Genomic DNA, 26,261 nt, shown 5'->3' on the forward strand with positions numbered 1-26,261 from the left:
AATTGAAAGTGTTTAGGTTTGACCTCATATTATATGGTTTTGGTAAGTCTGCAGACAAAAGTCTTCAGATAATCTGATAGTGTGTACAGGGCATAAGACTGGGATGCCATTAAAGTTATATGTGTAAAGGCCGGCGTCCCAATACTTTTGGTAATATAGTGTAGTTGTATATAAAATGCAATATTTATCTTTCAATAAGTGGCAGGGCTGCAGGCATGGTACAGGAGAATGCAGGGTGGCGGACATAGTACAGAAGAATGCAGGGCTGCGGGCATGGTACAGGACAATGCAGGGCTGCGGGCATACTACAGGAGATGCCATGCTGTGGGCATGGTACAGGTGTACCATGCCCGCAGCACTGCATCTCTTGTAGTATGCCTGCAGCCCCGCATAATGGCAGGTAGTGCGACTGTGGAGGAGTCTCACTTACCTATTCCAGAGGTGCCATAGATTTAAAAATGGAGCCAACACGTCATTGCGCATGCCGCTGCTCAGGAAAGCTTGTACGGCCTTTCCCGAGCGGCGGCAGCGCATGCGCGGTGACATGTTGGCGCTGGACGGCGCCATTTTTTAAATCTAAGGCAACTGATCAAAACTCCGCCTCCCCAGCAAATATGAATTCCGCCCCTCCAGCTTCCTCCAGCCCTCTGGGCTCCAGCTCTGCCTCCCCAGGAGATATGAATTGCGCCCCTCCAGCCTTAAAAGACTATGCTGTGAATTACTAACTAACAGGAATCAGAACGGCCCTTGCACCGACCGGCCCACCGGTGCTCCCGATTAGCCACTCAGGGCCTGCCCCTAACCATGTGTAACCATCTGATGTGCTATATCCAAATCGCACCATTGCAGGTGTGTATGTTAAGTTACCAACACCACAAAATCGGTGCACATAACGCAGTGTGATTTTCAGAATCGGATTATGTTCACACCCATGCGATCCGATTCAGGTATGGCAAAAAAAAAAGGGTCGTGCACGATTTTGGTGTGGATGTGGTGCAATTTGAGCCATCTAGAATCAATGGCTTAAATCGCACTGCTGCAGAATAGCATGTGATTTGATCAGGAATGCGGTGCGTGTTGAACCAGGCCTCCTGCACCTTTTTGGTGCGGATCCGATGCGATATGAGTCTTACAAAATGTATGGTTCAAAATTGCACTGCACAGACATCACATGTGATGGGCACAGGAATGCGGTGCGATTGCTGTGCAAATCACATGCGGTGTCCCGCAACGCACAAGTGCGAACCCAGCCTCAATGTATTCATCCTACATGTCTCTTCTGCTTTCTGCCTACATTAGATTCCTGGGGAAAGGATTACTGACGGATCGGGATTACCAGCACTGGCACAAGCAGAGACGATTGATGGATCCTTCCTTTAGTCGATCGTAAGTAACCCTCCCTAGTAATGGTACATATGTGGGCGGGCAATGTGCTCAATGCATTGAGCAAAATACAGCAAGGAGAAAATAGTTGCAGCAACAAAAGGCCAGAAGAAATAATCACCATTTCTACACCACATAATAAAACAACTTTAACCCATAGAAGTCCTATCAATATACCAAGTATATATATATATAATATATATATACTGTGTTTGATTCCCCTACCCTGCAGGGGTCAAATGCACATCTAGGGAGGAGTGCAAAATCTGGTGCAACTCTGCACAGAAACCAATCAGCTTCCAGTTTTTTTTGTCTTTTTTTCAATGCTTAATTGAACAAGCTGATGTTAGAAGCTGATTGGCTCCCATGCAGAGCTGCACTAGATTTTGCACTCTCCCGTTTTAGTAAATCAAAGCCATAGTGACTTAATTTCTTACCTTAGAGTCGGTTCACACTACCGCGACCAGAAAGTCGCCTCATAAGGGGCGACTTGTTAGCGCGACTTCAGCGCGACTTCAGCGCGACTTGTGAATTATTTTAAGCAACTTATATAATAGACGACTTTGTACGACTTTGTATTTGGCCAATCAGAATATGATTTGTTGTGACCTAATTCCCCTTTTCTGTTTTTTTTTTACTCATTTCCTCATTGCCCACCAGTGCCACGTATCAGTATCCACCAGTGCCACGTATCAGTGTCCACCAGTGCCACTGCCCATCAGTGCCACATATGTGTCCACCAGTGCCACTGCCCACCAGTGCCATGTATCAGTGTCCACCAGTGCCACGTATCAGTGTCCACCAGTGCCACTGCCCACCAGTACCACGTATCAGTGTCCACCAGTGCCACTGCCCATCAGTGCCACGTATCAGTGTCCACCAGTGCCACTGCCCATCAGTGCCACGTATGTGTTCACCTGTGCCACTGCCCACCAGTGCCACGTATCAGTGTCCACCAGTGCCACTGCCCACCAGTGCCACGTATCAGTGTCCACCAGTGCCACTGCCCACCAGTGCCACGTATCAGTGCCACGAATCAGTGTCCATCAGTGCCACGTATCAGTGCCACAAATCAGTGTCCACCAGTGCCACGTATCAGTGCCATGAATCAGTGTCCACCAATGCCACATTTCAGTGCCACGTATCAGTGCCACGAATCAGTGTCCACCAGTGCCACGAATCAGTGTCCACCAGTGCCACTGCCCACCAGTGCCACTTATCTGTGTCCACCAGTGCCACTCACACAGACCAGACAGAGATAATGGTATATAGGAACTGTACGCATGGCTGCAATGTGGGGAATGCCTGGCTAATTTTCCTTCTTCCTGGAAAGTCGGATCACAAGTCGCTTGACAAAAGATAAGGATCCGACTTGGAGGTGACTCCCATTGAAATCTATTGGCACAAGTCGGATACAAGTCGCCTTGAAGTAGTACAGGACCCTTTTCTGAAGTCGGAGCGACTTCAGTAGTGCATATTAAGACGGCTCTCATTCATTTACATTGCATTTGTTATGACAAGCGACTTGGGGCTACTTGAGGGCACACAAGTCGCCTGACAAGTCGTGCTAGTGTGAATGGAGTACCTACTCCAGCTGGCGCCCTGTTCTCCTCCCCTTGATGTCATGTGCAATGCAGGCTTTTATCCTTGCAATGTTGCATTGTACATGGAGGAAGCAGGTATGAGATCACAGTCAGGGGCACCTGAGAGAAAAGGCTTCGGGGAGGGGGGGGGGGGACTCTGCTGGAGGCAGGAATACAGCTAACCATACCTGTGTAGATTTCTCCCAACACACATTGCACAGACATGGTCCACTATCAGGAAACCGGTCCTGAGCAATAATGTGCAGCCAACACCGGAGAGAGTGCATGTGGAGAGGAAGTGGCTGAAGGCGGCTGCAGGAGATCAGCCGCATAGATATTGTGATAACGGAATTTAAAAAATGATTTATGATACACGGGACTAAGTGGCCTCCAGTTACGGTTTAGATCAGGGATCCTCAAACTGCGGACCTCCAACTGTTGCGGAACTACACATCCCATGAGACATTGTAAAACTCTGACATTCACAGACATGACTAGGCATGATTGGATTTATAGTTCCTGAACAACTGGAGGGCCGTAGTTTGAAGACTCCTGGTTTAGATCTACAATTGCGGAAATTTTAGTTTAGGAAGCAGAGTTGACGTTGAGCCTTTATTGCAGGTTCCTGATGGGTTTAATGGGATTGTTCAATGATAAAGCGGAGGAGTTGGTGGAAAAGCTGTCAGAGACGGCGGACGGAAAAACAGAAGTTATAATGCATGATATGTTCAGTAAGGTGACATTGGATGTCATTGCCAAGGTAAGCTACATTCCCCCTAGTGGTGGAACAGAGGAATGGCGTTAGGGGTGCTGGAGTTAGGCTTTCGCCCCTCTATATAAAAAGTGAAACCAAGAGGGAAAACCCCCAATGGGACTTTTTAGGTCTTAAATAGTAATTCAAATACTAATGTAAGCAATGAAGTGATAATCTTTATATAAAAAATTTAATTTTATTTTACAAAAGTATGAAAAAGGAAAAAATAAATAAAATTTCAAATTTTTATATAAAGATTATCACTTCATTGCTTACATTAGCATTTGAATTACTATTTAAGACCTAAAAAGTCCCATTGGGGTTTTCCCTCTTGGTTTCTATGTTTCGGGATGCAGTCTTCCTAATTAACTCCATATTCCCCCAACCAGCCCTTTCTTCTATATAAAAAGTGCAACATAATGCAATGGATGTCCATATGTTTATATTGTACATGCGATTATTTGGCAGGTTGCGTTTGACATGGATCTGAATAGCATACAAGACAACCAGACGCCGTTCCCGCGAGCCATCCTCATGGCCATGAAAGGAATGGTTGAGATGAGAAATCCCCTCGTTCGTGTGAGTGTTGGCAGAATACAAACTGAGAAGGATAAAACGTTTCAATTTTTGATTAAAGCTGGATGTTTGTAGAAGAAACGGTTTTATAGAGAAAAAAACATTTAAACAAGCTAAAAAAAAAAAAAAAAATCTTGAATGGCCCCCCAAGGCACCAAGACAGTGTACATGACGTGTTGCAGCCCACTGATATGCAAGGCAATGCATAATAATGTGTTATCTTAAAGAATATGTAAACCCAGCACTTCATATTCCTGATATGGTCCTGCTGTCCCATGTACTTGTATGAGAAAGTCTCCTGTTCTCTTTGTATTGCTTCATTTGTGTGAAATCCCTGGTGTTCCTGCCAATCCCTCTGTTTTCCTGTTCAAAACTGACCACACTAAGCAGGAGAGCACACTGTGGTCAGTTCTCTAGCAGGGCTGGAAACTCAGCCTGCTCTCCTCCAATTATCAGAATTGTTGACACCCCCCCCCCCCCCGGACATCCATTCTCTGAGAATACCAGTGTGCTGTTGCTTCTCCTCCCCCCAGCTCTTATGCAGCTGAGAACAGAGGGAATGTTATCACTTATAAAACAGGGATTTATAATGTTTTTTTTTATATCTATACACAAGTGTTTTGCCTTTCATTTCTATTTTAAACTCAATGGGTTATTTTACAAGGTGATCTTTTACAATCACTTTAAGGATTTTGTGCTAGGTCTGCTTTTCAGGATATTTTGGTGCTTTGGCAATCTATTGATTTCAATGGGCTAGCCTAACGCATATTAACGAACAACATAACACACAATAACACAGTGGTATTGGGGAGATTATACTCTCCCATGATGGTACCAAAAGCATGGTAGCCTGGCATGATGCTACCAAAAGCATGGTAGCCTGGCATGATGCTACCAAAAGCATGGTAGCCTGGCATGATGCTACCAAAAGCATGGTAGGTGCTTTTTCAGTGAGTTGCGCCAGTCCAAACTGATTTTGAGGGTAAGGCAGCCCACTTTTTAAATAAAATGGAAAGTTGACATCAGTTGCCCATGCAGAAGTTCTTCTACATCAATATGAACAAATGAAAAAAAAAACGAACCGCCTGCCTCCCTTGTTGGCAGCACTGTTGCTCATCTTACCAGTCCCTTTGACTGTTTTGTTCACTTGGCTCTCCTAGCCTTTTGTCATACGGCCCTGCTGCATGGCCCAATCTTGGCTTCTAGATAGGGGTTCTCCTGACACCCCGATAGGAGCTGACCTGACATCTGAAATAAGACCTACTTACTGTCTGCTGGCTACTGGCTGGGGCACCTCCTACTTCTGGGTGAGACCTTCTATTTCTTGGCTCCTGGCTGGGGCTCCTCTGACCCCTGGGTGAGCCCTCCTGGCTCCTGGCTAGGGCTAATCTGACCCCTGGGTAAGACCTTCTGTCTTTTGGCTCCTGCCTGGGGTTCCTCTGACCCCTGGGTGAGACCTTCTGTCTCCTGGCTGGGGCTCCTTTGACCCCTTGGTGAGACCTCCTGACTTTTGGCCCCTGCCTGCTGCTTATCTGACCCCTGTGTGAGGCCTTCTGTCTATTGGCTCCTGGCTGGGGCTCCTCCGACCCCCAGGTGAGACCTTCTATTTCCTGACTCTTGGCTGGGGCTCCTCTGACCCCTGGGTGAGACCTTCTGTCTCCTGGCTGGGGCTCCTCTGACCCCTGGGTGAGACCTTCTGTCTCCTGGCTGGGACTCCTCTAACCCCTGGGGGAGACCTCATGGCTCCTGGATTGGGCTAATCTGACCCCTGGGGGAGACCTCATGGCTCCTGGCTTGGGCTCCTCTGACCCCTAGGTAAGACCTCCTATCTTTTGGCTCCTGCCTGCTGCTCCTCTGACCCTTGTGTGAGGCCTTCTGTCTATTGGCTCCTGACTGGGGCTCCTCTGACCCTTGGGTGAGACCTTTTGTCTCCTGCCTGGGGCTCCTCTGACCCCTGGGTGAGACCTTCTGTCTCCTGGCTCTTGGCTGGGGCTCCTCTGAGCCCTAGGTGAGCCCTTCTGTCTTCTGGCTGGGACTCCTCTGACCCCTTGGTGAGACCTTCTGTCTCCTGGCTGGGGCTCCCCTGACTCCTGGGGGAGACCTCCTGTCTCATGGCTCCTGGCTGGGGCTCCTTTGATCCCTGGGTGAGACCTCCTGGATGGGGCTCCTCTGACCCCTGGGTGAGACCTTCTGCCTCCTGGATGAGGCACCTCTGACTCCTGGGGAGACCTCCTGCCTCTTGGCTATTGATCGGGGCTCCTCTGACCCCTGGGTGAGACCTCCTGTCTCTTGGCTTGGGCTCCTCTAACCCCTGGGTGAGACCTTCTGTCTCTTGGCTGGGGCTCCTCTGACTCCTAGGGGAGACCTTGTGTCTCTTGGCTCCTGCCTGGGGCTTCTCTGACCCCTGGGGGAAGGCTTCCTGTCTCCTGACTGGAGCTCCTCTGACCCCTAGGTGAAACCTTCTGTCTCCTGGCTGGGACTCCTCCGTCCCCTGGGTGAGACCTCCTGTGTCCTGGCACCTGGCTGGGGTTCATCTGACCCTTGGGTGAGGCCTTCTATCTCCTGGCTGGAGCTCCTCTGACTCCTGGAGGGACACCTCCTGTCTCTGGGCTCTTTGCTGGGGCTCCTTTGACCCCTAGTGTGGGACCTTCTGTCTTATGGCCCATGGCTGTTTCTCCTCTGACCCCTGGGTGAGAGCTTCTGTCTCTAAACTGGGAGCTCTGAGCTATCCTCAGGCTTGAGTATATATCACCCTGCACACCTGTGTACTCAGACAGGTTGCAGGCACCTGGTAAAATCTGTACAGGAGAAATTCTGCTCCAGATTTACAAAATCCAGAGAAAACCAAAAACACAGCTTTCTTCGCTCAGAAACTATAGTCTGGAACCTCGCAATAACCCTTAATGTGATCCTGCATCATATTCCTCTCCATTATCACAGTGAAGAACATTTGTGTCGTGCCCCTATTTACTTGAAGGAGTCCCGTTCAGCAGCAATAGTTTTTTTCAAAAAGGGGGCAAAGCATCACAACCATGGCATGTGTAAACCCCTGTCCACTGCCTTTGCAACTTAAGGGTGGGGGTAATTGGGGGGGGGGGGGGCACTAAAAACGTGGTTCAACAATGCATTTTTAATGCCTCCTAAAGGCACTAACTGGTCTCTTTTATATCCACAACATATTGACTTTAGATGTATTTTACATTGTGTATGGGGTTACAGCAAATCCATTTCCTTCAAATGGTAATAGCTCAGCCATTTGGTCTCACTCCTCCTGCTGCAGCAGGCAACGGGTAATTGTATTTTCCTAAATGAAAAATAAATGACAGCAATGAGTAAACGGTAGAAATTCACATGTAGCAATGTCATTGCTGGTGTCCCCCGAAGGAGGGGTTGTGACCAGCTATTCATAAAACATTTAGGGGTCTGTGTATAAAAAATTCCTGAACGATTGTGACATACATCTGCTCAGCTCCCACTGAACTTGCCATATTCTGTGACATAGCTATCTCCTATGATCGTAAGCTCCATCTACTGGCTAGAACCTGGTATTTATTTTGAAATACCTCAATCAGGAAAAAATTTATATTGGCCACTAGATGGCATTCATCAGAGATAGTTATAACACCAAATACAGCAAGTTTCATTGGAACTAAAGCCTTGTACACACGCGTCGAAAATCGTCAGGGAATTTTTGTCCGACGACTGATCCGCCTATTTTCGGCTTGTTAGTATGATGCTTCCGACAACCGACTCCGACTTTTCGGCCGAAAAAAATCTGGTGTGCAGGCTATAAAATTTTTGTTGGCCGTCAAAACACGGCCGATTTTCGTGCAGTCAGTACAGATTTCGACAGGGAAAAATCTAATGAGCAAGTCTGGGCATGCTCAGAGAAGAAAGAACACAAAGAAAGCAAACCAACACATGACATCACTTCTGAAGTAGAATTTTGTCGGGCGAGAATTTGTGTGCAGTCTAGGCACATTCCAACCAACAAACACCACTCTAGACAAAAGATGGACGATCGGTCGGCCGATAATCGTTGCGTGTGTACGGGGCTTTAGTGTGTCACATTTGTTCAGCAAACTTTTTATACATAGACCCTCAAAATTGCCAAAGTGTAATAAATGTGCGGGACTGTGCTCTTTTTTAAACAAAGGTTCTTCCATCAAAACGCTCCATTATCCAGGAGATTCGAGACTCGGTACTTCTTCTCCGTAAAACGGGAAAAGAATGTATTGAGAAGAGACAGAAGATGGTACAAGAGGGGGCAGAGGTTCCTGGAGATATACTGACACAGATCCTTAGAGGCGCTGGTAAGTGTCACTGCCTATTCCCAGAACATGTGCCGACACGTTCCATAGATAGTCAAGACAGACGCATCACTAAAAGCAAAAGGGCCCCATGAACAAATCATTTCAGGGCCCTTCAGCTCACCAATCTCAATCCTAAAGGCGCTCTCATAACATCAATGTCAGGGGTTTCCAAACTTTCTAAACATAGGGCCATTTTACTGTCTTTCAGACTTTAGGGGGGCCATATTGTGGTCATTAGGAGTAGAAAATGGCATCAGTGGGAGTAAACATGGCATGGGAGTAAAGAGTGCCACATTTTTTATATTAAGGGAAAGAATAGTGGCCCATCACTGGTGCCAGTGGGAGGATCAGTAACCCATTGTCGATGCCAGTGGAAGGAATAGTGCCCCATTGCTGGTGTCCCTGGGAGATTCAGTTCCCTATTGTTGTCAGTGGGGGGTATGGTGCCCCATCATTGATGTCAGAGGAAGAAATAGTGCTTCATCATTGGCATCAGTAGGAGGAATAATGCCACTGCCCCATTGTTTTTGTCAGTGGAAGGAATAGTGCCTCATTGTTGGTGTCAGTAGGAGGAATAGTGCCCCATTATTGGAGGTCAGTGGGAGGAATAGTGCTCCATCATTGGAGGTCAGTGGGAGGAACAGTGCCCCATCATTCATGTCAGAGGAAGAAATAGTGCTTCATCATTGCCATCAGTAGGAGGAATAGTGCTCCATTGTTTGTGTCAGTGGGAGGAATAGTGCCCCATTGTTTTTGTCAGTGGAAGGAATAGTGCTTCATTGGTGTCAGTAGGAGGAATAGTGCCCCATTATTGGAGGTCAGTGGGAGGAATAGTGCCCCATCATTGGAGGTCAGTGGGAGGAATAGTGCCCCATCATTGGAGGTCAGTGGGAGGAATAGTGCCCCATCATTGGAGGTCAGTGGGAGGAATAGTGCCCTATTATTGGTGTTAGTAGGAGAAAATATGAATAGTGCCCCACTGTTGGTGTCAGTGGAAGACCTAAAGAATATTCCTCCATCATTGGTGTCAGTGGGAGAATTGGTGCCCTGTCGCTGTTGTCATTAGGGGGCATAGTGCCCCATTGTTGGTATCAGTGGGAGGAATAGTGCCCCATTTCTGGTATCAGTGGTGACAGTGGAAGGAATGGTGCCCCTATGTTGGTGTCAGTGGGAGGAATAGTGCCCCATCATTGGTGTCATTGGTGTCAGTGGGAGGAATAGTACCCCATTATTGGTGTCAGTGGGAGGAATAGTGTTCCATCTTTGGTATTAGTGGGAGGAATAGTGCCCCATTACTGGTATCATTGGTGTCAGTGGGAGGAATACTGCCCCATTGTTGGTATCAGTGGGAGGAAAAGTATTCCATCTTTGGTATCAGTGGGAGGAATAGTGCCCCATTACTGGTATCGGTGGTGTCAGTGGATGGAATAATGCCATGTTGGTGTCAGTGGGAGGAATAGTGCCCCATTGTTGGTGTCAATGGGAGGAATAGTGCCCCATTGTTGGAGTAATAGCACCTCAAGGGCCAGATAAAAGTAGGCAAAGGCCGCAGTTTGGAGACCACTAATCTATGTTATTAATGCAAACGATTAGGGTTAGCCTGTAATTGACAATGTATGATTGCACACAGGTGTAATCTTCGTGTTTTCTCTTTACAGCTCTAGAAGATGACTGCGACATCGAGGTCATGATAGACAATTTTGTAACATTCTTCATTGCAGGTGTGTATCTAGTGCAAATTCCCTATGTACCTTCAAGTTTTATTCTTGATGTCGTGCAATAGTAGTTGAGGCAATGCTCTAGTCCTGAAAAGAACTCTTCTATAGACTTACACTGCTGACCAAAACTGGCCGTATACTAGAATTTCATTCAAAAATTCTCATTTTATGAACATTTGTTCGATTTCCTAATTAGTGAGTCAAATTGATATTCGTTTTAGACCACAGTGATGAGAAAATTCAATGGCGCAAAACATGTGGTATGTGGTTTTCATTCAGTACGTTACATTCATTCCAAAACTGAATGTTAAAAGTAAACAAACTTTTGAAGAATTTTTGAATGACATTCATCCTTCAATGTTCAGTGTATGGCCAATTTAAAGGGGTGATATATGGTGTGCTGTAGGCAGGGCCTGGACAAGGCCCTATAGCACCCAAGGCTAAATGGTCAAATTACACCACCCCACCCACCCTTACATGAGCTGTAAACTATTTCAGCATCACAGTATGCAGGTCCCATTCTTTTTGCACAGCCCCGCTGCTGAAGCACCCAAGGCAGCCACCTCCTCTGCCCAGTCCTTGGTCCAACCCCGGCTTTAGGTATGGGTAAAGAGGATAAATAGGAACCCTCCAAATACAGAATCCTATAGTCACAGTGATCTAGAGGAAGGAAAAAAACGCTGTAAAACATGATCCAATTTTCTCCAGCAGGGAAAAAATAAATCCCCCAGAAGGCAATCAAATATTCCCTGAATATAAGAACCACATAGGTATATATATATATATATATATATATATATATATACACTCCTATTAAGACATTGGCTATTTCACGTCAAAGAACCCGTGAGTGGGTCAAACTTAAAGTGGTTGTAAACCCTTCCAAATACCCAGTGAAGTGACTGGCCTCAGGTGATATACAGAGATAAAACAAATCCTTCTACATAAGTTGTACCTGTTTATCAATAGCTGTCTTTCCTCTACATCCATTCAAAGTGCAGCTCACAGGATCCCTTCCGCGAACCACAGTACAGGTACGGCGATTCGCGGGAACCTGCCTATCTGCCGCCGTATAACTGTGGCGGCTGGTCGGCAAGTGGTTAAAGCCTGACATGTTTGGTATCTATTTACTTGGCATAACATCATCTTTATCATTTACAAAAAAAAATGGGTTATGTATTTATTTATTTTTTTTTTGCATTAATATTCAAAAAGTGTACTTTTTCCCAAAAACTGCTGCACAAATACTGTGTGATATAAAAAAAAAATGTCAACACCCACCAATTTATTCTCTAGTGCCTCTGCTTTAAAAATATATATAATGTTTGGGGGTTGTAAGTAATTTTCTAGCAAAAAATACTAATTGTTACATGTAAACCTAAAGTGCCGCAAACTACCTGGGCTAAAAGTGGATAAAAAAAAAAAACTGGATAGAAGTGGTTTGCCAGCAGCGACCAATCACATTCCACACAGTATTCTAATAATGTTGCTTGGAAGAAGAAAGCAAATGTCTGTATGCTGTGGAAGACAAACCTTTATTTTTCACGCATTCGTTTTTATTAATTTGACATATATATATATATATATATATTCACACGCACATACATATATATATATATATATATATATATATATATATATATACATACACAGTGCCTTGCGAAAGTATTCAGCCCCCTTGAACTTTGTAACCTTTTGCCACATTTCAGGCTTCAAATATAAAACTGTAATTTTTTGTGAAGAATCAACAACAAGTGGGACACAATCATGAAGTGGAACGAAATTTATTGGATATTTCAAACTTTAACAAGTAAAAAACTGAAAAATTGGGCGTGCAAAATTATTTAGCCCCCTTAAGTTAATACTTTGTAGCGCCACCTTTTGCTGTGATTACAGCTGTAAGTCGCTTGGGGTATGTCTCTATCAGTTTTGCACATCGAGAGACTGAAGTTTTTGCCCATTCCTCCTTGCAAAACAGCTCGAGCTCAGTGAGGTTGGATGGAGAGCGTTTGTGAACAGCAGTTTTCAGTTCTTTCCACAGATTCTCGATTGGATTCAGGTCTGGACTTTGACTTGGCCATTCTAACACCTGGATATGTTTATTTGTGAACCATTCCATTGTAGATTTTGCTTTATGTTTTGGATCATTGTCTTGTTGGAAGATAAATCTCCGTCACAGTCTCAGGTCTTTTGCAGACTCCATCAGGTTTTCTTCCAGAATGGTCCTGTATTTGGCTCCATCCATCTTCCCATCAATTTTAACCATCTTCCCTGTCCCTGCTGAAGAAAAGCAGGCCCAAACCATGATGCTGCCACCACCATGTTTGACAGTGGGGATGGTGTGTTCAGGGTGATGAGCTGTGTTGCTTTTACACCAAACATAACGTTTTGCATTGTTGCCAAAAAGTTTGATTTTGGTGTCATCTGACCAGAGCACCGTCTTCCACATGTTTGGTGTCTCCCAGGTGACTTGTGGCAAACTTTAAACGACACTTTTTATGGATATCTTTAAGAAATGGCTTTCTTCTTGCCACTCTTCCATAAAGGACAGATTTGTGCAGTATACGACTGATTGTTGTCCTATGGACAGAGTCTCCCACCTCAGCTGTAGATCTCTGCAGTTCATCCAGAGTGATCATGGGCCTCTTGGCTGCATCTCTGATCAGTCTTCTCCTTGTATGAGCTGAAAGTTTAGAGGGACGGCCAGGTCTTCGTAGATTTGCAGTGGTCTGATACTCCTTCCATTTCAATATTATCGCTTGCACAGTGCTCCTTGGGATGTTTAAAGCTTGGGAAATCTTTTTGTATCCAAATCCGGCTTTAAACTTCTCCACAACAGTATCTCGGACCTGCCTGGTGTGTTCCTTGTTCTTCATGATGCTCTCTGCGCTTTAAACGGACCTCTGAGACTATCACAGTGCAGGTGCATTTATTCGGAGACTCGATTACACACAGGTGGATTCTATTTATCATCATTAGTCATTTTGGTCAACATTGGATCATTCAGAGATTCTCATTGAACTTTCTCTAGAGGGTTTGCTGCACTGAAAGTAAAGGGGCTGAATAATTTTGCACACCCAATTTTTCATTTTTTTATTTGTTAACAAAGTTTGAAATATCCAATAAATTTCATTCTACTTCATGATTGTGTCCCACTTGTTGTTGATTCTTCACAAAAAATTACAGTTTTATATCTTTATGTTTGAAGCCTGAAATGTGGCAAAAGGTTGCAAAGTTCAAGGGGGCTGAATACTTTCGCAAGGCACTGTGTATATATATATATGTATATATGTGTATATATATATATATATATATATATATATATATATATATATATATATTACACACACGCACACACATATATACAGTGGGTACGGAAAGTATTCAGACCCCCTTAAATTTTTCACTCTTTGTTATATTGCAGCCATTTGCTAAAATCGTTTAGGTTCATTCTTCTTCCTCATGAATGTACACATAGCACCCCATACTGACAGAAAAACACAGAATTGTTGACATTGTTGCAGATTTATTAAAAAAGAAAAACTGAAATATCACATGGTCCTAAGTATTCAGACCCTTTGCTCAGTATTTAGTAGAAGCCCCCTTTTGATCTAATACAGCCAGGAGTCTTTTTGGGAAAGATGCAACAAGTCTTTCACACCTGGATTTGGGGATCCTCTGCCATTCCTCCTTGCAGATCCTCTCCAGTTCTGTCAGGTTGGATGGTAAACGTTGGTGGACAGCCATTTTTAGGTCTCTCCAGAGATGCTCAATTGGGTTTAAGTCAGGGCTCTGGCTGGGCCATTCAAGAACAGTCACGGAGTTGTTGTGAAGCCACTCCTTCGTTATTTTAGCTGTGTGCTTAGGGTCATTGTCTTGTTGGAAGGTAAACCTTCGGCCCAGTCTGAGGTCCAGAGCACTCTGGAGAAGGTTTTTGTCCAGGATATCCCTGTACTTGGCCGCATTCATCTTTCCCTCGATTGCAACCAGTCGTCCTGTCCCTGCAGCTGAAAAACACCCCCACAGCATGATGCTGCCACCACCATGCTTCACTGTTGGGACTGTATTGGACAGGTGATGAGCAGATATACCGCTTAGAATTAAGGCCAAAAAGTTCTATTTTGGTCTCATCAGACCAGAGAATCTTATTTCTCACCATCTTGGAGTCCTTCAGGTGTTTTTTAGCAAACTCCATGCGGGCTTTCATGTGTCTTACACTGAGGAGAGGCTTCCGTCGGGCCACTCTGCCATAAAGCCCCGACTGGTGGAGGGCTGCAGTGATGGTTGACTTTCTACATCTCCCATCTCCTGACTGCATCTCTGGAGCTCAGCCACAGTGATCTTTGGGTTCTTCTTTACCTCTCTCACCAAGGCTCTTCTCCCCCGATAGCTCAGTTTGGCCGGACGGCCAGCTCTAGGAAGGGTTCTGGTCATCCCAAACATCTTCCATTTGAGGATTATGGAGGCCACTGTGCTCTAAGGAACCTTAAGTGCAGCAGAAATCTTTTTGTAACCTTGGCCAGATCTGTGCCTTGCCACAATTCTGTCTCTGAGCTCTTCAGGCAGTTCCTTTGACCTCATGATTCTCATTTGCTCTGACATGCATTGTGATCTGGAAGGTCTTATATAGACAGGTGTGTGGCTTTCCTAATCAAGTCCAATCAGTATAATCAAACACAGCTGGACTCAAATGAAGGTGTAGAACCATCTCAAGGATGATCAGAAGAAATGGAAAGCACCTGAGTTAAATATATGAGTGTCACAGCAAAGGGTCTGAATACTTAGGACCATGTGATATTTCTGTTTTTCTTTTTTAATAAATCTGCAACAATGTCAACAATTCTGTGTTTTTCTGTCAGTATGGGGTGCTATGTGTACATTCATGAGGAAGAAGAATGAACTTAAATGATTTTAGCAAATGGCTGCAATATAACAAAGAGTGAAAAATTGAAGGGGGTCTGAATACTTTCCGTACCCACTGTATATATATATATATATATATATATATATATATATATATATATATATACACTCACACACACACTGGTAAATAAAGCTCATTTTAAAACCTATTGCATTATTTTTAGGGATGGAGACAACTGCTAATCAGTTGGCATTTGCTGTCCAATCACTGGCACAACATCCGGAGATCCTGAAAAAGTGAGTAGATTTCATTTCAACGTAGAGTTAAAAAACTGAAAAGTATTCTTTTGTCTGAGAAATTTGTTGCTTAAAGAGGAAGTAAACCATTCCTTTTTATCCCCCCTGCAAAGTAAATGCATAATGTGCTAGTATGCATCGCATACTAGCACATTATGTGACTCTTGCCTGCAACGAAGCCCGCGTTGTACCCACTGCCGGCCACATCCATCTTCACCCGTCTTCCTTCCTGGTCTGCGGACCCTGGCTGTATTACTGGACGGAGCCAAGTGACGTCACTGCTGCGCATGCACGTGGGAGCCGCCGGCCGCGGCACAGGGCTCTGAAGAAAAGGCACGGGTGGCCGTTTCTTCAGAGCGCATGCGTTGATGATGTCATCGGCTGCATGCAATGTAAATATCTCCTAAACGGTGCAAATTTAGGAGATATTTACAGTACCTATAGGTAAGCCTTATTAAATGCTTACTTATAAGTAAAAGTCATAAAACTGGGTTTACAACCTCTTTAAGGTGTTACTGAACCCACAAAGGTAAAATCAGTCTGTATATGCAGTAAAACATTATTTTTATACTCACTGTGAAACCTAAGCGGTTAATCCTCCACATTATGTAAAAAGGCTGTTTGATCCTGTCTTCTCTGATCCTCCCCTTCTTCCACTGTCCCTAATCCATCTCCTGATAAGACGGAGCCTTTGGAGTCACTGTGCACATGCTCAGTTTGGTGTGTATTGCTAGAGAGTTTTTGTTTTTTCTTGGGAGGGTACATGTGATCGACACAGGGCCAATTAGCACTGTTCAGACAGAGGGTCAGGGGTCATGCAGTCTCATAGGACAGTCAGAGGAGAATGAAAACTCCTCCTACAAGCTTCAACCAGACACTGATAGAAGTCACAAGACTGCTATATACTGCTGATGAGAAAAGGTATTTAGCAGTTTTTATTTACTAAAATAATTGCATTTCCATGTTCTGTATACTGGGGAAGAGCAGATATAGCGAATGCAGGCTCCTGGGGAGACCAGATATAGTGAATGCAGGCTCCTGGGGAGGGCAGATATAGTGAATGCAGGCTCCTGGGGAGACCAGATTTAGTGTTTGCAGGCTCCTGGGGAGACCAGATATAGTGACTGCAGGCTCCTGGGGAGAGCAGATATAGTGACTGCAGGTTCCTGGGGAGAGCAGATATAGTGACTGCAGGCTACTTGGGAGAGCAGATATAGTGAATGCAGGCTCCTGGGGAGGCCAGATATAGTGAATGCAGGCTCCTGGGGAGACCAGATATAGTGACTGCAGGCTCCTGGGGAGAGCAGATATAGTGACTGCAGGTTCCTGGGGAGAGCAGATATAGTGACTGCAGGCTACTTGGGAGAGCAGATATAGTGAATGCAGGCTCCTGGGGAGGCCAGATATAGTGAATGCAGGCTCCTGGGGAGACCAGATATAGTGAATGCAGGCTCCTGGGGAGGCCAGATATAGTGAATGCAGGCTCCTGGGGAGGCCAGATATAGTGAATGCAGGCTCCTGGGGAGACTAGATATAGTGAATGCAGGCTCCTGGGGAGACCAGATATAGTGAATGCAGGCTCCTGGGGAGGCCAGATATAGTGAATGCAGGCTCCTGGGGAGGCCAGATAAAGTGAATGCAGGCTCCTGGGGAGACCAGATATAGTGAATGCAGGCTCCTGGGGAGACCAGATATAGTGAATGCAGGCTCCTGGGGAGACCAGATATAGTGACTGCAGGCTCCTGGGGAGACCAGATATAGTGAATGCAGGGTCCTGGGGAGACCAGATATAGTGAATGCAGGCTCCTGGGGAGACCAGATATAGTGAATGCAGGCTCCTGGGGAGACCAGATATAGTGACTGCAGGCTCCTGGGGAGACCAGATATAGTGAATGCAGGGTCCTGGGGAGACCAGATATAGTGAATGCAGGCTCCTGGGGAGACCAGATATAGTGACTGCAGGCTCCTGGGGAGACCAGATATAGTGAATGCAGGCTCCTGGGGAGACCAGATATAGTGACTGCAGGCTCCTGGGTTTAGTAACAATTTATTGGAAACCTGTACAAAGAGAAATACAGGGCTGACAGTGCATTATGTGAACCCGTTTAAGGTTGTCACCAGAACAGGTTGTGATCTGCAGGACAAAATTGGTGAATCTTCCCAGTGGGGACACAGACAGCAAAAAAAACTGGCAGAGCCGTGGAATCCTAAGGCCTCATTCCCATCTGAACATTTCAAGAATACACGCAGAAACACATGTCACGATGGTGGTGCCATTATTTCTCAATGGTAGCCAAAATGCGGCCAACAGACACACATTTTTGCATGTTACAAAATGTGCGACAAACACAACAACACAACGTGGTAAAAAGAAAGTGTGAAGCTCAACACATATTCAGGCTATGCTAGGTGGAAAACGCACATTCAGCCTATGCTAGGTGGAAAAAAATCCTACATTTGTGGTTGTCCCCAGAAAAGTAATAGTGAGGAAATCCTCCAATGGGGACACTAGCTGTGGTGACCGGGGGGGTCCCCAAAGGATTCCCTTTTTTTTCAGGGATTTCTTCTCACTTCCTGTTTGGCTATGGGACAGGAAGTGAATTGAAATCTCCGAAATGGGACACGGATGGTGAATAAAAATCCGACAGGGGTTGTGCCCTCCCTTGCTCTATCTAAAATGGAAAATAAAGGTTTGCCTATAGTTGTACTGTAAGCACAACCAGTAAATCTCTTTTTACTGATCCTCAGGGCACAGGCGGAGGTGGATGAAGTCATCGGTTCTAAGAGAGACATTGACTATGAGGACCTGGGTAAACTCCAGTACCTCACTCAGGTAAGATCACATAGTACAACAGTGTGGAAATGTTAAAATATCACCAGCACTTTGATGTCAAAGTAAAGCCTAGTACACACGGGCCGAATGTTGGGAGACATCGGCTGGTTTAACCAATTCAGCCCCGGAAGGTTTTACCCCCTTAACCACTTCAAAACAGGGCACTTTCACCCCCTCCCTGCTCAGGCCAATTTTCAGCTTTCAGAGCTGTCACACTTTGAATGACAATTGCGCGGTCATGCTACACTGTACTCATATGAAATTGTTATTATTTTACACACAAATAGAGCTTTCTTTTGGTGGTATTTAATCACTGCTGGGTTTTTTATTTCTTACAAAAAAAAGGAAAAAACAGAAAACTTTAAAAAAAAAGTTTTTTTTCTTATTTTCTGTGAGTAAATTTTGAAAATAAGTAATTTTTCTCCTTCACTGATGTGTGCTGATGAGGTGGCACTGATGGGCACTGATGAGGCGGCACTGATGGGCACTGATGAGGTGGCACTGATGAGGAGGTACTAATATGCCGCACTGATAGGGAGCAGTGATAGGGAGCACTGATGAGTACTGAAAGGCAGCACTGATGGGCACTGAGAGGTGGCACTCACGGGCACTGAGAGGCGGCACTCACGGGTGGCACTGATGGGCACTGATGGGCCCTGATGGGCAGCGCTGATGGACACTGATGGGCAGCACAGATGAGCAGGCACTGATGGGCACTAACTGGCAGCTCTATGGGCACTGATAGTGGGCACTGTGGGCACTGATAGTGGCCACTGTTTTTTTACTTTTCTGTAATCAGGGCACTGATGATCAGTGCCCTGATTACCTGTCCTAGGCTTCCCTTTGAGGAGGAGCCACTAATTGTCTCTCCTCGCCACACCCTCTGACAGGGTGACGGGAGGAGAGCCGATAAACAGAAAAAGTTGTTCCCTTCTCTCTCCCCCTAACAGCAATTGATAATCCAGTTCCGGCACTAGGGGGCCTATTGTAAATCAAGGACATAAGAAGCTGAGCTACCTGAGCTCTCCCCGCCAGAAGTCTACAGTCAGCGCTCTCAGCCATTGGCTGATCGGGAGCCGGTTGGCTGCTGGTTTTCCACCATGCTCATCCGACAGAAGTCTATCGAACCGGCTAACATACATACAGGCTGAATGTCAGCCGGTTTTTATTAACCACTTGCCGACCGCCCCCATTACTGCGGCAGGGCGGCTTGGCTGCACATAATCACGTAGATCTACGTGATTATGTGCACGCGGTTTTGGCGTTGCGCTCCCGCTGTGATTAGACACAGTGGGAGGCAGACCACGGCAGGAGCAGGTTTGATCGCCGCTGGCCTCCCGCGATCTTCTGCAAGAAAAAGAAAGCTCTATTTGTGGGGAGAAAAAAGGACATAAATTTAATTTGGGTACAGCGTCGCACGACCGCGCAATTGTCTGTTAAAGTAACGCAGTGCCGAATCGAAAAATATAGCCTGGTCAGGAATGGGGTAAAATCTTCCGGTCTAAAGGCGGTTAAAAATACGCTCATTGAAAATTTTTTGGTCAAAGACATGTAGCTAGATTCATTTTAGCCTAAATATATGACAAAAATTTAATATATTGGATTTTTTTAACTGTAAAAGTAGAAAATGTTAATTTTTTTGCAAAATTTTCACTGTTTTTTTATTAATATTGCAAAAAATGAAAAGCGCAGAGGTGATCAAATACCACCAAAAGAAAGCTCTGTTTGTGGGAAAAAAATGACATCAATTTTGTTTGGGTACAGGGTTGCATGACCGCGCAATTGTCAAAGTCGCGCAGTGCCAAGTTGCAAAAAGTGGCCTGGACGTTAAGCGGGAAAATCCTCCGGTGGTAAAGTGGTTAAATCAGGTTTGGTCTCCACCCAGATTCTGGCCACAATCAATCACCTTGCAGTTGGACAGACAGACAAGGAGAATGCCACAGCCAAAACCAGGATACTGGAATAAGCAGCTATGATGGAGCAGGAGTGCATATACTCCTGACAGTCACTACCGTTTTTAAGAACTCTTGTGTGCTTATTTATGCAGGTGTAACAGTTGTAAAGTCAGCAGGTTTTTTTATCTTAATGCATTCTATGCATTAGGATAAAAAGTCTTCTGTGTGCAGCAGCCCCCCTAATACTTACCTGAGCCCCCTCTCTATCCAGCGATGTTGCAGGAGTGTCTCAGCTGCCCGGACTCTCCTTCCTTATTGGCTAGGACGACAGCACTGCGCCATTGGCTCCCGCTGCTGTCAAAGTCAGTGAGCCAATGAGGGGAGCAAGGGTCTGGGACCGGGTCGCGGCTCTGTGTCTGAATGGACACAGGGAGCTGTGACTTGGTTCGGGTTCCCCGATAGCAAGCTGCTTGCTGTGGGGGCACTCAACAGGAGGGAGGGGCCAGGAGAGCCAAGGAGGATCTGGGCCACTATATGCAAAACTAACTGCACAGAGCAGGTTAGGTATAATATGTTTGTTTTTTTTAACTACCTCCCATCCGCGCTGTAGCCGAATTATGGCTGCAGCGCGGACTCACATTTCCGGGAGGCCGTCTTTATACGGCCTCCCAGACACGCGCTTCGGGGAAGATCTGTGTCGGCCGTGTCCCTTGGACACAGCCGATCACAGATCGTGGTGAATGGCCAATCACAGCGGCCATTCACCACGTGATCGGACCGTCCAATGAGAGATGATCTCATATGTAAACACATGAGATCATCTCTCATCGCCAGCGCTCCTTCCTCACACAGAGCCTGCAGTGTGAGGAAGGAGAGAGCCGATCAGCCGTCGGGGACAAAGAAAAATGTAATCAGGGCACTGATCACCAGTGCCCTGATTACAACAAAGGTACACTAAACACACTAACTGCCCACCATCAATGCCCACAGTGCCCGCCATCAGTGCCCCCCATCAGTGCCCACAATCAGTGCCCATAGTGCTGCCAGTCAGTGCCTGCTCATCTAGGCACTGATGAGCACTGACTGGCAGCACTATGGGCACTGAGTGTGGGCACTGATGGTGCTGCCCATCAGTGCTCATCAGTGCCACCCGTCAGTGTCAATCAGTGCCACCCGCCAGTGCCCATCAGTGCCGCCCGTCAGTGCCCATCAGTGCCGCCCATCAGTGCCGCCCGTCAGTGCCCATCAGTGCCGCCTGTCAGTGCCGCCTCTGTGTCCAGCAGTGCCACCTCTCAGTGCCCAGCAGTGCCACCTCTCAGTGCCCAGCAGTGCCGCCTATCAGTGCTCATCAGTGCCGCCTATCAGTGCCGCCTATCAGTGCTCATCAGTGCGGCATATTAGTACCTCCTCATCAGTGCCACCTCATCAGTGCCCATAAGTGCCACCTCATCAGTGCCCATCAGTGCAGCCTATCAGTGCCCATCAGTGCCGCCTCATCAGCGCACATCAGTGAAGGAGAAAAATGTATTTATTTTCAAAATTTACTCGCAGAAAATAAGAAAAACTTTTTTTTTTTCAAAATTTTCTGTCTTTTTTTCTTTTTTTTTGTAAAAAATAAAAAGCCCAGAGATGATTAAATACCACCAAAAGAAAGCTCTAATTGTGTGAAAAAAATGATAAAAATGTCATATGGGTACAGTGTAGCATGACCGCGCAATTGTCATTCAAAGTGTGACAGCGCTGAAAGCTAAAAATTGGTCTGGATGGGAAGGGGGTTTAAGTGCACAGAAGGCAAGTGGTTAATTAAAGAGACTTTAGTATCACTCTGCTGAAAACGGGTCACACTCCTGTGATCCATAAGACATGTACAGCCAAACTAGCTTTGGCTATACTTCTCCCTTAATAATCGATCACTCCTAGGCAATACTCCTTCCAATAGGCTCTGTTGAATTGGGATTTTTCCAGAAGTCTGCCTAAGATACAAGTCAGATTTCTGGCATCCCCTGCAACAAAAATGTCGTTTTTGGTGAGATACTCCCAATAGGAACACATCTAAAGGGATGCAGACCCAGCAGCTTTCCTCATTAGAGCTCTGCAGCTGCCACAGCTGATAGATAATTATGAAACCCCTCCCATTTGACCCACTCAGCACAGAGGAACAAACAATGATTTCTTCAGAATAGCAAAAGGTAGGAATCTGCAACAAAGTTTGTTACAATCCTTGTAATGTGCAGAGATCACCCAGAGGGGAATGTTACGCTTCAAAGTCCCTCTTACATATACAAGCCACTACTTTTTTGACAGGTGCTGAAAGAGACTCTGAGGTTGTACCCCGGCGTAGCAGGAACATCCCGACTGACGTCAGAGGAACTGGTGATCGATGGAGTGAGGATTCCGAAAAATACATCTGTCCTGGTAAGACATTTAGTTTACACAATGAGCTTTCCCCACTATCATTCACCCTGACCCTTTTCCCATAAGGCCTGGCCTTGCATGAAGGAAAGATCTAGATCACCCTTTTCTACACAGAGGAACCCTTGAAATAAATTTCTGGTATGCTAAAAATGAAAAATCTACAACTCATGACACATTAGTGTGCCAGTCAGTGGGAAGAATGCTCCTTACTTTTGTCATCATTGGGAATAATTACCCCCTTACAGATAGCTAAAGCAGGCATGTCCAACCTGCGGCCCGGGGGCCGCATGCGGCCCAAAACCCACTGCCCCCTGACAATTTTTTTTTTTTGCTGGGGAGGAAGGAAGTCGAGTCGGGGGCCACAGAGGCTGCCTCAGAGGGGATCATCCACTAGTTGTGTTAAATTAGTGCTGGGGGGGGTGGGGTGGGCGCGGCAGCACGGGAGGGCGCGGCGGCGTTTTATTACTTATATACCTTAACTATAGTATATATTGTATATGCGGCCCGAGAAAATTTCTCTACACTCAATGTGGCCCAGAGAAGTCAAAAGGTTGGACATCCATGAGCTAAAGGGAACAATGGTGTCATTGGAAACCTAACGGAGAGGCAGAAATTGCCCATTGCTTATTGGAAGGTAAACCAAATTCCCACGATCAAAAAATGGTTGAAAGAAACCAATAGGATTTATTATTTATAAGAAACTTTGGCTATTGCCAAGGATATTATGAACAGACATTCAAAGATCTGGGAGATGTGGTTTGCATTTAAATATACTGAGGAATACGAGAAACTTATGAGGAGCTATAAAATGAAAAGGTGGGCTAAAACGGTAAGTGGTCGATAAGTAAGGGGCTAATATGTGAGATGTGAACAGTATCTATAAAAAGGTGGGTAGGAGGACCCTCTCTGGGAAGGAGAATAGAAATTTATAAATTTATGAAAAGGAAAGGAGATATTTTTGTTTATATATTTATTTATTTTTTATTTATTTTTTTGTGAGTTTTGGTTATTTTTATTTTTATTGCTATTAAAAGTATCTATAGTATCTATAAAAATGCAGGTAGGAGGACTCTCTCTGGGAAGGAGAATAGAAATTTATAAATTTATGAAAAGGAAATATTTTTGTTTATATATTTATTTATTTTTTGTGAGTTTTAGTTATTTTTATTGCTATTAAAAGTATCTATAGTATCTATAAAAAGGTGGCTAGGAGGATCCTCTCTGGGAAGGAGAATAGAAATTTATAAATTTATGAAAAGGAAAGGAAATATTTTTGTTTATATATTTATTTATTTTTTATGAGTTTTGGTTATTTATATTTTTATTGCTATTAAAAGTATCTATAGTATCTATAAAAAGGCGAGTAGGAGAATCCTCTCTGGGAAGGAGAATAGAAATTTATAAATGTATGAAAAGGAAAGGAAATATTCTTGTTTATTTATTTTTTGAGTTTTAGTTATTTATATTTTTGTTGCTATTAAAAGTATCTAGAGTATCTATAAAAAGGTGGGTAGGAGGATCCTCTCTGGGAAAGAGAATAGAAATGTATAAATTTATGAAAAGGAAAGGAAATATTTTTGTTTATATATTTAATTTTTTTATTTTTTTTTGTGAGTTTTGGTTATTTATATTTTTATTGCTATTAAAAGTATCTATAAAAAGGCAGGTAGGAGACTCCTCTCAGGGAAGGAGAATAAAAATGTATACATTTATAAAAAGAAAGGAAACCTTTTTGTTTATTTATTTATTTGTGAGTTTTGGTTATTTATATTTTTATTGCTATTAAAAGTATCTCTAGTATCTATAAAAAGGTGGGTAGGAGGATCCTCTCTGGGAAGGAGAATAGAAATGTATAAATTTATGAAAAGGAAAGGAAATATTTTTGTTTATATATTATTTTTTTTTTTTGTGAGTTTTGGTTATTTAAATATTTTATTGCTATTAAAAGTATCTCTAGTATCTATAAAAAGGTGGGTAGGAGGATCCTCTCTGGGAAGGAGAATAGAAATTTATAAATTTATGAAAAGGAAATATTTCTGTTTATATATTTTTATTTTTTTTGTGAGTTTTGGTTATTTATATTTTTTATTGCTATTAAAAGTATCTATAGTATCTATAAAAAGGCGGGTAGGAGGATCCTCTCTGGGAAGGAGAATAGAAATGTATAAATTTATGAAAAGGAAAGGAAATATTTTTGTTTATATATTAATTTTTTTGTGAGTTTTGGTTATTTTTATTTTTATTGCTATTAAAAGTATCTATAGTATCTATAAAAAAAGGTGGGTAGGAAGATCCTCTCTGGGAAAGAAAATAGAAATTTATGAAAAAGAAAGGAAATAGTTTTGTTTATATATTTATTTATTTCTTTTTTGTGAGTTTTGGTGATTTTTATTTTTATTGCTATTAAAAGTATCTATAGTATCTATAAAAAAGGTGGGTAGGAGGATCCTCTCTGGGAAAGAGAATAGAAATTTATAAATTTATGAAAAGGAAAGGAAATATTTTTTGTTTATATATTTAATTTGTTTATTTTTTGTGAGTTTTGGTTATTTATATTTTATTGCTATTAAAAGTATCTATAAAAAGGCGGGTAGGAGACTCCTCTCTGGGAAGGAGAAATTTATAAATTTATGAAAAGGAAAGGAAATATTCTTGTTTATATATTGAATTATTTATTTATTATTTTTTGAGTTTTGGTTATTTATAATTTTATTACTTAATAAATTAAATCCAACATAATGATTTTGAAATTTTTCTAAGTATAACCACTTGGTATATATGAAAAAGAGAAAGGAATAAATCTGTTGGAAGTGAATGACATGATATTTTTCCTAAAAAATGGAAATGTTTTTTTAATTTGTGTATGTTTATAAATTTAATAAAGATTTATTGTAAAAAAAAAAAAAAAATTGCCTATTGCTCAAGGAACCCCTAGTAACCTCAGGGGGAATGCTGGTTGAGAAACCCCGCTCTAGAGACTAAACTTTTAGTCCTTATTAAAAAAAAAAATAAACACCAATATATGAACCATACTAATGGAGTAGTAGCAACATTACAGCATTAGGCTCCATTTATCAATGTGTTGGTAATGAAAAAGGTCTTATAATAAAAATGGAGAATATAGTTGCCCTGGGCTAGACAGTCTGTAGGTGCCAAATCTAACCTGTGGGCCAATGCAGCAGACTAGAAGGGACAGCGCCAAGCTTCAATGTGTACAAATTGGTCATTTATAATATTATTTCTTCTTCGGTCCATCTCTGGACACTTGCCAAAATTCAGCATAAGAATTGTAGGGAAAAGGGAATGTTTAGAGGAGTCGTAAGACTCATCAATAGTTAATGAAACTTTCTTTCTCTCATTTGGTGATTCTCTGCAGATTGAAGGTTGTTCATTGGAAAAATAAATAGCATGAAAAGGGAAAACACCACAATATGGCCACTAGATGGCGTTGAGAAGTATACTTATTTTGTATGATACTCTGCGCCATCTGGTGGTCATAATGCGGTATTTTCCCCAGTCACACTACTTTTTCAAAGAATGACACTCAATCTGCAGAGAGCATAGCCTAAGAACATTTGATCTTGCAAATTTTGCCTAGAATGGAGTGGCTGCATAGAGCCCCGCAAAGCAG

The 26,261-nt window shown here is 43.8% G+C and overlaps 1 protein-coding gene across 1 annotated transcript in view; it reads left to right on the forward strand.

Annotated features, from left to right (window-relative positions):
- Positions 1–26,261, forward strand: part of LOC309543228 (cholesterol 24-hydroxylase-like) — a 45,555-nt gene that overhangs the window by 14,776 nt on the left and 4,518 nt on the right. The window contains exons 5-12 of the mRNA XM_082242675.1: positions 1,300–1,386; positions 3,588–3,726; positions 4,189–4,299; positions 8,453–8,609; positions 10,268–10,330; positions 15,415–15,487; positions 18,236–18,320; positions 22,520–22,630. Of these exons, the coding sequence (XP_082098801.1) occupies positions 1,300–1,386; positions 3,588–3,726; positions 4,189–4,299; positions 8,453–8,609; positions 10,268–10,330; positions 15,415–15,487; positions 18,236–18,320; positions 22,520–22,630 (826 nt within the window). The remainder of the gene's footprint in view (positions 1–1,299; positions 1,387–3,587; positions 3,727–4,188; positions 4,300–8,452; positions 8,610–10,267; positions 10,331–15,414; positions 15,488–18,235; positions 18,321–22,519; positions 22,631–26,261) is intronic.

The sequence above is a fragment of the Pelophylax lessonae genome (assembly GCF_965119305.1).
Source record: "Pelophylax lessonae genome assembly, chromosome: 13".
Classification (NCBI taxonomy): Eukaryota; Metazoa; Chordata; class Amphibia; order Anura; family Ranidae; genus Pelophylax; species Pelophylax lessonae.